The sequence below is a fragment of the Podarcis filfolensis genome, assembly GCF_964270895.1.
Source record: "Podarcis filfolensis genome assembly, chromosome: 2".
Lineage (NCBI taxonomy): Eukaryota > Metazoa > Chordata > Lepidosauria > Squamata > Lacertidae > Podarcis > Podarcis filfolensis.
The window spans coordinates 76,985,441-76,999,725 of record NC_139605.1 but is presented as its reverse complement, the minus strand read 5'-3'; the positions used below and the strand labels follow the sequence as shown (position 1 = coordinate 76,999,725).

At 39.4% G+C, this 14,285-nt stretch overlaps 1 protein-coding gene across 21 annotated transcripts in view; it reads left to right on the top strand.

Annotated features, from left to right (window-relative positions):
- Positions 1 to 14,285, top strand: part of TENM2 (teneurin transmembrane protein 2) — a 709,050-nt gene that overhangs the window by 436,936 nt on the left and 257,829 nt on the right. For 10 of the 21 annotated variants that reach the window (XM_083596571.1, XM_083596586.1, XM_083596585.1 and 7 more), the window contains one exon: positions 11,468 to 11,677. The exons of 3 other annotated variants lie outside the window; for them this stretch is intronic. In XM_083596571.1, coding sequence (XP_083452697.1) covers positions 11,468 to 11,677 — 210 coding nt within the window. Of the gene's footprint in view, positions 1 to 10,892; positions 10,950 to 11,467; positions 11,678 to 14,285 lie in introns of all 21 variants that reach the window. 8 more of the 21 variants (XM_083596570.1, XM_083596588.1, XM_083596587.1 and 5 more) reach the window with 1 other exon arrangement.

Genomic DNA, 14,285 nt, shown 5'->3' with positions numbered 1-14,285 from the left:
TCTAAGGAAAGCTGGAAAGGGAAGGAGTACTGTTTTAACATGTACAAAATAAAATTTGAACATATGTACTGTTTTCTGATTCTGATTCCTTTTTTCAAATACTGAGCAGTCCCCAAATAGACAATCACTTTTGTGTTTATCTGAAATGTGACTAATTGCAAAGTGGTTTCTTAGTAGCAGAATCAGCAGCAGAGTTCAGGTGCCTCATTCTGGGCATTGTGTAGGCAGAACAAACTATTAGCTGTCAGTCTGATGTCTGTGATCTGTCATGCTGTGCCATCTTGAAGATAGTCAGCAGTTGTAGTGCAGCCCTCTGCCCATTGGAATCTGGCGATTTGAGAAAATAAAGTCCTGTGTGGCCGGATTCTGGCCTGGTTCCTCTGCCTGAGCAATTTGTCTCACAATGCAGTTACTGAACCTCCTTCCTGCCTCCCAGCCACCACCTGACAAAGAGCCTACTGAATGTGCTGTAATATATCTTTCAATTTGCATTATTGTGTCCCACATTACTATCCATTTTACACCATTCTGGCATATTTAACAATATTTTCCACTCTTTAAAATTACATTAATATTGCTGACAGCATAGATGCTTCAATTAGGCTGTCTTTGAATAGGAGCCAGAGTCTTCCCCCCGCTTTTTTGCCCCTTTTTCAGATTCATGTGAAAGGAGAAGTTGACATTTTTCATTAGAATGAGAGCTTAGATAATATTTTAATGTGGTTTTCTGTTTATATTGCTACCTTTGCATTTTCTTAGGAAAGGCAGGATGCAACCTCTTTCAGGCTTTTCTATTTATTGGACTGCTCTGAAATGCATAAATACTTCCTGACTGCTCTGAATGAGGATTTTTCTGCTATGCTAATGAGTACAAATAAGAAAATGCATCCAAATGTGGCTAGGTTAGCCGTCATGTTATTTTAGCAACGAAGTGGGTGCAATTAACTTGAAGTGCCACAATGTGTAGTGTCAGAGATCTTCAGTGGGCGATTTTTAAATTCACCACAACAAAGAACATCACAATCATTTTTCCTCACTTCCATATTGTGCCAAAGAAATGAGAACTAAAAGTTTGTGGCCTTTTGATACTGTTTCTCGAGCAACTACTCATTAGTCCAATAGCAGGTATCTGATTGATTCTTTAGTTCTGTCACATGACTGACAGAACTGTAGAACTGCAGCTTGCCTCGCAAAATGATCTTGGGTTTTGGCACACACTTCAGAAGTCAGAGAGTTTGTATCTTTGCCTCTGGTTGATGATAGAACACGGTGTGCAGCTAAAATGACTTGCATCATACGTAACTTGAATTTCTATCTTTCTCTAAGTTCAGCTTTTTTCATATAAGATCAGCTGAAAATGCCCTATTGTTGGTATCCTCTTTGTGCCAAGGCTTGGCTTGTTGTTGTTGTTGTTTAGTCGTTTATTCGTGTCCGACTCTGGACCATTCGTGTCCGACATGGACCAGAGCACGCCAGGCACTCCTGTCTTCCACTGCCTCCCACAGTTTGGTCAAACTCATGCTGGTAGCTTCGAGAACACTGTCCAATCATCTCGTCCTCTGTCGTCCCCTTCTCCTTGTGCCCTCCATCTTTTCCAACATCAGGATCTTTTCCAGGGAGTCTTCTCTTCTCATGAGGTGGCCAAAGTATTGGAGCCTCAGCTTCACGATCTGTCCTTCCAGTGAGCACTCAGGGCTGATTTCCTTAAGAATGGAGAGGTTTGATCTTCTTGCAGTCATGGGACTCTCAAGAGTCTCCTCCAACACCATAATTCAAAAGCATCAGTTCTTTGGCGATCAGCCTTCTTTATGGTCCAGCTCTAAGGCTTGGCTTAGCATGTCATATAAACCCAAGATTTTAGTTAAGCTTTCTCCTCAACATGCTAAGCCAAACATTTATTTAGCTGCCAAGCTGTGCTGAGCTAAAATGACTGGGAAGGAGCAAAGCAGCTGAAACTTCCTTCCTGGAACCCAGCATGTTCACACTAAGCCTTGGTTTGGTTTAGCATTATATGAGAAGGCAGCCAGTCTGTATGTATGTGAGAAGGCCTTCTCTCAAAGATATATATCCAGCATTTTTGAAGGATGCAGACCATGTGGACATAGGCTATGCACTTCTCTGTTGCAGGTACAGTCCAAATGAGGTGGTCAGAGCCTGCCACCATCACACAGCTGCATGTTCCATGTATTGATAATATCATTTGCATTCATTTTAATAAGCTCTTTCATGGGTATGTTAAAAATTGTAAACAAACAAACAAAGAACAGGTTGAGAGAGATCTGAGAGCCTGTAAAAATGTTTTACTTTTTGATCTGAGCTGGAGAAAAATTAAAGATCTTGGCATTTGGGCTAGCTTTCCACAAACCAAGGGTTTTTTCCCCTTCACAGAGACTCCTGCTGGAGTATGAAAGTCAGACAGCAACTTTTTAAATTTTTGCCAGTCTCCCGTTCCACCTGCAGCCCCTTCTGCCATCTCTCAAGATGCTTCAGAAGGTCCCAGAACAGATATTTGAGGGAGAAAATGACTATCAAGGAAAGGCAAAATTGGGAAAATGTAATGCAGTGCTATTGCCAGTGGAAGCTTAGTTAGGATGTAAGCCGAGGCCTTCATTTGATGCACACTTTTATGAATCCCCCAAGTTGTTATTTGAGCAAGTGCAAATGATTTTTTTCCTAGCCACTCAACTAGAGTTTCTGACATGAGAATTACACCCTTTGTGGCTTTTATTTTAAACTGCTGCAGTACATTTCCACAACTTTAAAGAGACAAGGAGAGACAGATAACAGAGGACCACCTGAATTTTACGTATTAGTTTGAATTAACCACCTAATTATTTGGCCACATGCTTCTACACATATGGAATATTCCAGTCACATATACCATAAGGATAAATGCATGAAACCTTTGTTTTAAGATCATGTACTTTATTAAAATATGGACACAATATCAGCTATCTTTTCACTGGAAGGAATTCTCATATCTTGTCAAATGTATTTATTGTACAAAATGGGTCAAAAAATGCACAAAATGGGGAATCTCATTAGACTCAAGCATTTAACTATTTGTCCTACAGTGTACAGCATATACTGTTTTGACTAGCCTGTATATAGATGCCACCTTGACTTTCACATCTGTAGACAGATTGTTGCCACAAGCATATCTTCTCCTGAACTAAAAGCAATGTAGCAAGTGAAGGACTGTGACTACTGCATACATAAATATGTCCACATGCTTCTGATGAAGAAGGTTGGGAGGCTCTTACTTTTCTTTCCACCAGTTGAAACTGCCTTCTGAATATGCAGAAGAGGGATTTATGCCAGAATATACATTTTTCTAATATGAGTTCTCTCCTACTCTTTTTAATGTAAATATTAAGTATACAATAGCAGATATAAATTTGTAAACAATTAGCTCCAAATTGCTGAGGGTCAAACAACATGTTGCGCAGGCGTTTATAATATAATCTCCTGATATTTCACTTTCACTTTCACCTGCAGGTGTTCCCTAATTGGATTGGGACAGCAGCAAATGGGAGAGGATATTTAACCCTTTCTCCCTGTTTTTCTGATCTAAATGCTCCCCTTCCCCAAATACCTGACTCAGGAAAACATACAGTTACACAAGGTGCCTTTTCCCTGTTTCCCCCCTGTGATAAATTCTGAGCTGGAACTTCATTAAATTACAGGTTAAATAAATTCTGAGACTCATAATTAACCTGTAAGATATGGTAACCTTTAATTTTATAACATGAGAGAGCTATCACTTGAAACCTGTGATGTGAAAATACTGGGTAAACATCACCTTATGGTGATTTTAGCACATCAGAAGTGGTCATGGGAATTGACTCTCATGTAGGCCTGCAGAAGCTAACTTGCATATTATCCTGCTCTATTTGCTCTCCAAGAGTGAGGAAGTTGTTTTCTTTCCTGGATGCCTGAGCAATAAGAGTATGCATGGTGTACTGCACATAACCAGGCTTTTCTTATGCTCTCATTTTTCTCAATAAGTCAGGGTTACTGATTTCCCATGATGGTCCTTGTGAGACTCCAAAGCAAGACTGTTCATGGATTGTCATGCTTCTGAAGTATTTCTTAATTTTAACAGTCATCATTCTGTGACAAAGACATTTTGAAGCCTAATGGCTAAGCCATCTACAGGATTGTAGATATAAGACTGATTCTTACTAGTGGCTGTTTCCTCCTCACTGATACAGAGGTAGTAAAAGCTGTCAAACATAGGGAACCCTCCTGTAATTTGAGCTTCAGTTACTGGCATGCCAGGAGATGGGCTTATTCTTAATGATAGTACCACTCCATGCATTAGTGAGCTTGATCCCTTGCTATTCTCAATATATTTCTAATCGCTTGTAGAAATGGGACAAGTATTGAACGGGGAAATTTGAAATGCAAACTTCCCCCACTTGTAAAGCGCAGTCCAAATTGAAATGAGGTCCAGCCCTTTTCAAGCTGGATCTGAGTCAAATTGGAGTTGGCACTCTTCTTCTACCGCTGTCTTATTCCCTCTGCGAACTAGGGGCTGATGAAGTGGTTACCTCAGGCGGCAGATCTGGGCCCAAGGAGCATGTCATTCACTGCCATGTCATGGGCCTGCCACACTCCCAGGTCACTCCTCCTCCATGCCCTGCAGCTGCTGCAGTCACCTCCACCTCCGCTTCAGCCATGCTCCTGCTGTGGGGGGATGGTAGCTGTGTGGCTTGCCTGCAGGAAGAGGGGTGTATGGTGGCCTCTCAGTGGAAATGAAGGAAGTGGGAGCATGGTGCCATGCACGCCCATGGAGAAGGAGAAGGTGTGACAGCAAGGTTGTTGGTTTTTTTTTGTCTCAGGTGGCAAAATGTCTTGGGCCGGCCCTGCTGCGAATGTACCACACCTTCTCCAATAAAAAAGGGCTTGCTTTGTGAAAGGATAATGGATAGCATTTAGCATAATCATAATCATAATAATATTGTATACTGTCCTTCATCCACAGATCTCAGGGTGCTCCACGATATAAAATGCTAGTTCACATTTTCATATGTGTGTGCCCACACTCATTATCTTGGGCAAAGGGATAGTACGGGAAACAAAGGTTTCCAGCTGACACAAAAGGCCAATGGCGACTCTTCTTGGCCTTTTCTTACTTATAGAATCATAGAATTATAGAGTTGGAAGAGACCACAAGGGCCATCAAGTCCAACCCCCTGCCAAGCAGGAAACACCATCAGAGCACTCCTGACATATGGTTGTCAAGCCTCTGCTTAAAGACCTCCAAAGGAGGAGACTCCACCACACTCCTTGGCAGCAAATTCCACTGTCTAACAGCTCTTACTGTCAGGAAGTTCTTCCTAATGTTTAGGTGGAATCTTCTTTCTTGTAGTTTGGATCCATTGCTCTGTGTCCGCTTCTCTGGAGCAGCAGAAAACAACCTTTCTCCCTCCTCTATGTGACATCCTTTTATATATTTGAACATGGCTATCATATCACCCCTTAACCTCCTCTTCTCCAGGCTAAACATGCCCAGCTCCCTTAGCCGTTCCTCATAAGGCATTGTTTCCAGGCCTTTGACCATTTTGGTTGCCCTCCTCTGGACACGTTCCAGTTTGTTAGTGTCCTTCTTGAACTGTGGTGCCCAGAACTGGACACAGTACTCCAGGTGAGGTCTGACCAGAGCAGAATACAGTGGCACTATTACTTCCCTTGATCTAGATGCTATACTCCTATTGATGCAGCCCAGAATTGCATTGGCTTTTTTAGCTGCCGCGTCACACTGTTGGCTCATGTCAAGTTTGTGGTCAACCAAGACTCCTAGATCCTTTTCACATGTACTGCTCTCAAGCCAGGTGTCACCCATCTTGTATTTGTGCCTCTCATTTTTTTTGCCCAAGTGCAATACTTTACATTTCTCCCTGTTAAAATTCATCTTGTTTGTTTTGGCCCAGTTCTCCAATCTGTCAAGGTTGTTTTGAAGTGTGATCCTGTCCTCTGGGATGTTAGCCACCCCTCCCAGTTTGGTGTCATCTGCAAATTTGATCAGGATGCCCTTGAGTCCATCATCCAAGTCGTTGATAAAGATGTTGAATAAGACCGGGCCCAAGACAGAACCCTGTGGCACCCCACTAGTCACTCTTGTATTGTATCTTATTCCCTGTCATGGATCCTGAGAGGAAACAATGCTGTGCTCTTCACCATTTCTTATCCCAAATTGTATTCAAGATAAGGCATTTCTGTCTGGGAAGGGTGGGGACTGGGGTGTCAACTTGAATTAAATATTGCGGGGGCTCAGGTAAGCCCCACCCTGCATAACTAATCACATAACACGGTGAACACACACCTTTTGAATGGCAATGCCCATCAACTTTGTAGGTGCCGGCCTCCTCAAAAAAATTGTTGCGGGGACCAAAGCCCCCATGGCCCCTAGGAGTTGGCTCCTATTCGTGGGGACTAGCAAGAAGCAGGGGAAGGAGGAATGTGGTGGCTGCTAAATGGGACTTTTCAAGTGTTCATATGAAATGCTTGAAAAGTGCATTAATTTTTCCTCCACAAATGTGTTTGGGAACTTTTCATACTCTCCCTTTTTTGTGTGTGCATGAAAAGCTCAGAGATAGGGTACACAACTCTACTCTTGGCCAGCTCACTACAACTTTTTACAGTGCAGCAATCATATATCATTTCTAAGGTTGACTACAATTTGGATGATGAAACTTGTCTCACATTATACAATAGTATAATAGCTGCTAATTTGAAGTAAAACAGGATTGGTTTATGGCCTGTGCCTGTTCTCTTATTTGCTCTAAGTTTGTGTGTGTCTTTGAAGAAGTTACCTTATTTTATTTTGTTTTTGTTTCTTTCTGGTATTTGCATAGTTCTGTAAACATTTACTAATACGTCACTGAAAAATATTTACAAATATTGGGAAACAACTTTATGACTTTGTGATTTTACAGAAATCTTTACTAATCATGGTAACAATAAATACTTTAATAATTGTGCTAAAGATAAAATTCAAAATGATGGAATGGATAGATGTATTATGAGTATTATCCGTTCTGTACTTTTGCAGTATGTGCAGTATGTTTCATATATATCAAATGATTAGGGCTGCGCAATTTATTTAAGAAGATTGTATTTAATTATTATGACCCACATATCACTTTAAAAAAGAATTTTACCACTTCTTCTTAAATATGGTCAAGCTGAGCTCATGCTAGAAAACACACACATATGGCTGAGCATATGTGGATTACAAAATATGAAAATCCTTCCTGGTTTTCCTTATATTTCACATGTGGTGTTTAAACACAGTCAGAATGTGTGAGAATTTCTCATATACAGGATATTTTTCCCATGCAAGGTGTGTCAAATATAATTCTTGATGCTTGAGTCATTTTGTTGGAAAGAGAACCACAATAAATCTGAATCTGTATATTAATTTTCTCTGACATACAATGTAATATTTCACAAGGATATACATGTCATGGGTTTATGACATCAACTTTGGTCCTCTTATCACCAGTAAACACATCTCTTAGATAAGGTTAGGAAAAAGAGTTATTGGTACTGAAAAAGTGTTTGGCTGCTTTTGTAGCAAACCTTGAAGCTTGCATTTTTTTGCTTCCATTTCACCCAAGGCAGTAATGCTTTTTTAAATGTACATACAGTTTTTACACACCCACCGTGACCTACTGGATTGTCTAAAATGCAGGCATACATTTAGTCAGGTGCTGTTGCAATTGATTAATTGCTATGAGCCAATAGCTGTGGTTAGGGCCAACATCCTAAAAAGAGTGCTCCTGAAGTTTGGGAGAGGGGGAGTGGAAGCTACAATGATTTTATGAGAATGGCCATATTGCTGTGAAATTACAGAACTTTTGGTGCACAGCAGTTAGGAGAAATGTCACTGTCAGCCAGGCCTCTTTCTGCGTTTCAACTTACACTGCAGGGATGGGGGCACAATCCACCCTATGGCTGTGCCTTGGAAGTGTCTCCTACTGATAATGCACCATGGGGTCTTCCAAAGTACAATTCCTGCTTTAGAAGCCTGCTCTGATGTTGATTGTTGTAGTGATGCAAATATCTGTGATTCTTCAAATCTGTCATTTCACACAGTCTGTTTTAAGAATGAAAGGGGAGGAGGGCAAAATCCCCATGTCCATATTGCTTGAGATTTACATTTCTCAACAGTATATAAATCAGCCTTTAGTACTGGATAAATAAGTATCATTAACTTTGATGATATCTGCAAGCCCCTTTGTATATTTTACTGCATGATTATAACTAGTTGTATAAACCATAGTTGAAAATAACTACTGTAAAATCCCATTTCTCTAACATTTGTAGCTAATTCATATATGCAGCAGAGCTTTGTATGCCTCACTGACCTTGGCAGCAATACAGAGGTCACATTTCCACATGGTTAAGCTACTCCTGAACAATTTCTCCATCTCACCAGACACAAACCATTTTTACTCCTCCCAAAAATCAGTCAAGCAGCAGGTCTTCTCTAATTTCTTTTTCCCTGACAAGGATGATGAATATGTGCAATGCAAAGAATCTCCTGCCATCTATCCTTCCATGTTTGAAGTGCTAAAGCAAGAAAGAAGCTTGGGCATTTAGGTGCTGCAGTCATTAGAAACTGTAATTGCAGAGAATTGTCCTGACCCTAGGCAAGCAACTCTGTTGAGTCAGCATTTAATGCTGGGGCCTTAAAACATGTATTCCTGCACTAAGTTCTGTTGAATGGGTGGCTTGGTGTGGTGAGCTGGAAAAATAATATAGGAAAGGGAGCATATAGAAGGGTGTTTTTCTCTGTTGTGCATTGATGAGTTTCTATCTGGAAGATAGAAGCAGTTAGAAATATGAGTTGGTAGATGTACAATTCTGATTAAACCAAAGAATGTTTTGGCTTAACTTAATTCTAATTTGTCAACCATATCTTTTCAGCAGCAAAATACAATATATACATTATTTTCGTTCTGCACAATTTACAGCCACAATTCAATACATTCTCTATTATGTGGATATACAGATTTTTGAAAGCCAATAACGTACAGCCACAAAGTTACATAAATACCCTGCGGGTAAGATAGTGTTTAAACAAATTTCCAGGGGAAACAGACCCACAGAATGACTTTCTCAAGTGCCTTGGCGACTGTGCTATGAAAGCACTTCACTGAGGGCACGCACTGTGTTCTGGAATGTAACCATGAAGACTATGCTCTGGGTAGGTTGTATAGGGTGGAATGTGCTGGTGTGTACAACATATTAATCCATTTCAAAATCATGATTATGTTGGAATGCAATTTGCTTTGGCAAATTAAAATTCATGTGCTTATGTGTGGAACTCTGACACAGATTTAAAATAAACATGCGAAGATGGGACAGGTGCCACCTGAGTCTACAAAAAAGGACAGCTAGTTTTATTAGGATTGTTATATATAAGCCTGGGAGTTTAACTTTCGTTGATGGTGCCATAATACTCCTGAAAGATCAGACCCTCCAAAGAACATGTTACACTTATTTTTGCTCATTTGCATTGGCTATCAAATTATTTCTGGACCCAATTCCAGTGTAGTATTATGTTCAGTGTTTTAAAGATTCTGCCTTGCATAATTGAAGACCATCTTTCCACATAGTTTAATCTTCTAAGGTTAACAGAGCAGCCTTCCACCCATTTTCCTTCCCTTTCAGACTCAGAGGAGGTTCTTATTGGTTGTTACACAAACCCTTCTGGAACCAGCAAAACCCACTTCACAACACCTGTACAACACCTTGTACACCTTGCAGGATAATTAAAACTAGAGATGGGCAAGCTGTCTCCAGACACATTGGGTTAATTTGGCAACAAGTGAATTCTTCGTCCAAAATTGGAGAGAACTCTGATCATTTTTCTGAGCTAGGAATGCCTCGTGTTCCACCAGCCATACCTGTTCCCAAATAACCATTGTTTCAGTGCCCATCCAGTACATCCCCATTTCCGTTACTTGCCTATTAAGTGACAGCTGGCAGGAAACATAATGGCGGTGCACAGGAAGAGAATTCTTTGTCCCACAGCATGATGAGTGGCAGTAGTTGAAAGGGATTCATGGGAGATGTTCTTAAAAGAGCTACTTCAATTACTATTCTGCTGGGGGGGGGGCAACAAGAGGGAAGGACAGAAGGAAGTAGGAGAAAACTCATTCCTCTCTGCATGTTAAAACACATGCCACTTCTGCTTGCCAAGTAAGGGAAGAGGGAGTGTTTTTTGGGGAATGGGGATTATGGTAACAGGGAGAGCTCCCAAAGATGTGGGAAGGGAAGCCAGGAATTATTTTCCAGCTCAGACTTGATCTGATACAGGGTGAAATTTCAAAAGCTGTTATCTGGTTTCAGGCAGGTTTTTACAAACCCTCAAAAGTTTTTCTTTGAGTCTGACTTGAGAGAATGTTACCAGCACTCTAGTTAGAATTTGGGTTGCTATTCAAGAGAGATTTTCCAGGGACTACTAGTTTAGCATTGCTGCTGATACTGAGTTAGGATGCATTTCTCATTTATGCTATGAAACTAAAATAGGTTTTGTTTTTTTTGCTTTTGTATTTATTTTATTGTGCAATGCTTTGTAGATTCTGTGTGTAATGCTGTAGTAGTTGTAGTAGCAGCAGCAGCAGGAGTCAAAATAATTTATTGCCTGAATGTACAAAAATGGAGCAACATCTGCAATGGCTTACTGAGGTGTGCATTACTGGTGCTTATGAGGGATATTTTTATAATCCTGTTGCCTTTCACTCCCATCTCTCAGTGAATGGAGGCTTCAGTGTGAAGCTGTTTTGCGAATAATGCTTTTGTTTTTTAAACCAACTTGAATGTGTCAGTCAAGTTTTCTGAGTCCAGTTCATATCATTTTTCTTTACAACATTCAGAAACCCTGGTTCAGCAGAGCAGAAAACAACAGAGGGAGGAGTGCTGTTTTCTTTTAGGTACTGAAAATAACTGGCTTACAAAATGCTTCCAAGTGGGATTTTTATTCTGTGATTGTGGATCTGTGAATCTCCTCAAACATAATGCTGATGCTAGATCAATTGGTGGGTATAGAAAACTGCCTGTTCCCTCTAAAATAAATTATTGGCATTAAAACTTTCTTATATTAAAAAAATTAGTGATGAGGGGGTTTTAAGTGTGTGTGTTCAGTGCTGTTTTACAAATAGGTTTTATTTTCATTCATATAGCATCGGTTCATATAGCCTGATACAGGCTGATGCTGTGAAGACATTATCAGGAGAGGCCAATCCCCTTTCTTGGAATGCCTTGTCAACACAGCTTATCATACCGTCTTGAATATGATGCAAAGGGGAGAGTCAATACCAATTGACAATGGGTATTTTGATTCAGCCCCAGCTGTAATCATATGTGGTAACAAACAATTTCAGTGTTACTGTTTGTGGTTTCTTTCATTACATTCATTGCTGAACTTTGATCCCTCTGTCCTCTTTCCCAGGTCGTCCCATTCCACCTACATCCTCGTCTAGCCTTCTCCCATCCGCTCAGCTGCCCAGTTCCCATAATCCACCACCAGTTAGCTGCCAGATGCCCTTGCTAGACAGCAATACTTCCCATCAAATCATGGATACCAACCCTGATGAGGAGTTCTCCCCAAATTCATACCTGCTAAGAGCATGCTCAGGGCCACAGCAGACTTCCAGCAGTGGTAAGGAAACGCTATACATGTGGCATTTGATTATAAAATTCTTAGCTCAAATGAGCAATTTCTAGTTGTCATGAAAACAGTGACTCAAGCATGAACATTGTGAGAAATGGGCAAATATTTGTAACTGTGAAAAACTGGAGGTTTTGAATGCTTTATTAGATTAATGTTTTATATCTTGATAGATGAATATTCATTTGATATCTCATTGACAAAGTTTTATTTGGAAGTGTTTCCTTTGAATTAGTAGTTACCTATATGAAACTGAAACCATTAATGTGCCTTATTAACTGATGGAAATCTTCATGACTGGTTTGTACTTGTTTGCAGGAAAAATATAACCGATAGGGTTTTCACTGCTTTGCATTTATATAGAATAATACATTGGCTTTTAAAATGCAAAATGTTAAGCTGGCCCTGTTGTTATGTTTCACACTATCCTCATATCGGTATTAACGGCTAATCCTAACTTTCCAGTCTTCATGCAATGGTGATGCCCTTTGAAATTGACTTCTGGCTTATAAAACATTTAGATTGTATTTTTAAATGAGAAAGTAGGTTCCATTTTACATGAGAAAGTAGGTTCTGATTTGCATAACTCAGTGCTTGCAGAAGATCCTTAGATCCTTTCACAAGTCAGAGTTCAGATGCTTTAAAAGCATTGTAGAGTACTTGGAAAAACCAGGTACAGGTGGTTTTCACACACAGGCATCAAAAATTTGGGAAACCTAAATCAACAGACTGGTAGACTGTGATTCTTCACTTCGTTTAAAGGTTAGTTTGGTTTCAATACTCATTCCAATATTCAGTATCATTTTAGATTCTGTATAAAAGTCTTTGGAGGCTCTGCCATTTCAAATTTAGACCTTTTTTACTCTTTGACCTTTTTAAAAATAAAAGTAAAGAATCTTATTATCCCAATTTTTCTATTATAGTACCATTTTAAAGTAGTGTAACATGTCTGCTTATTATATGCTATCAATATGTCACAATGCTTAATGGATGTGTAAATCCAGAACTAGTAAATAAAATAAAACTTTTTACTTGAGTTTTTGCTTTAACACATTACAGTGAACAGTATTCTCAGCATTTATGAGCTGTAAAACTGGAGGAATGAACTTGAGTTGGAATCTGCTGTCATTTCTCTTGAGAAGGAAGCATAAGAGATCACAATTCTCTTAAGATGTCCACCATTCATGGTTGGTGAAGGACCCCCATGTGAGAGGCAGGGATGTGTGGGAGAACAAAGGGAAGCTTGCAAGTGTGAGCTGGGAAGGTCCACCCCTTTCTGTGTAAGAGAAGGGTTAAGATCTACCTTTGAGAGAGGACTTTGCATTTTCATTCTCTTTTTCGTTTTTGTTTTCATTTAGATTAGTATGTTTTTTATGGTGCTGTATTATGAAAAAGCGTCAATATTTTGTTAATGAAAAAAGATAGCCACCATTCATGATAAAGAAAAGTTGCCACCTTAAATTGTTATTCTAAGTATGGTTACATGGAAGTTTAAAGTTTCACCATTTGAGGTGTGATAAGAAATTTGTATAATATTGTCTAGTAGTTGTCTTCTCCAATTTTAATTATATAGATATGGATATTATATATTTAGCATTTACTGCATCCAAATTAAACATCTGAAATCATGTTCCTTGTATATTTATGTATTTTGATTTTATTATAAACCACTTCAAAATTAGTGGATAGGACACAGTCCATAAATTAACTAAAACAAATAGACAGCAAAATAGGTTTAACCATTATTATTATTAAACATTTATTTACACCCCACCTTTCTCCTTGATTAGACTCAAGGTGGCTGACGTTGCCCTAAACATTTAAGCCAGTCTATTTGAAGGGGGTCTGAATTCACTTTGCTCATTCACCTGCTGGTATTATAGCACATCTTGCAACCAAACCTTTAAAGTATTTCAAAAATCATTAAAAGCGCCATGCTGCTTTGTGTTTCTTCTGGCATTTTTACTTTCACACTTCCTTCCTTTTTAGAATGGAGCATGAAATAGGTCATACGCTCTAGTTATGTGCTTCTCATTTTAAAAGTAGGATAATCAGGTAATTCAACAATAATCAGTCCTGAAATGTGCAGCGGTTATGTTTCAGCTACATTTTCCTGAAATGTGTAGCAGTGTAAGATAAATACCTCCTTTTTTCAGTGGCGTTAGATTGTGACTTTTCTGATTCAGTAGCAGCCTGGAACCTGTAGGTGTAGCTTGGATGATTTAATGCATTTGTATTATTGGGTCGTCTTTCTTTTTTCAAGATGTACAAGAGCAATGCAGTAATTGCGCCTGAATAAATTAGTAAGAATGCATGCAATTTGCAGGCTGATTTTCAAAGTATCAAAATAGTTCATGCTGCTGTAAATTAACAAACTGTTGGCCCATTTATTTCCCCCCTTAAAAATCCTAGAGCCAAGATTCATTGTTGTTATGAAGAGGGGTGCAGGAGAAAGATGTATCTATTACTTATTGTAGATGAGAATTCTTAGATTTTTAAATTCAAGGGTGTTAGGTGAGATCTAGCATGTTTACTTTTTTTTGTCCTGATTTAACAAATAGAGGCACTGTTGGGTGCAGGTTTAAAATAATTGTGTGAG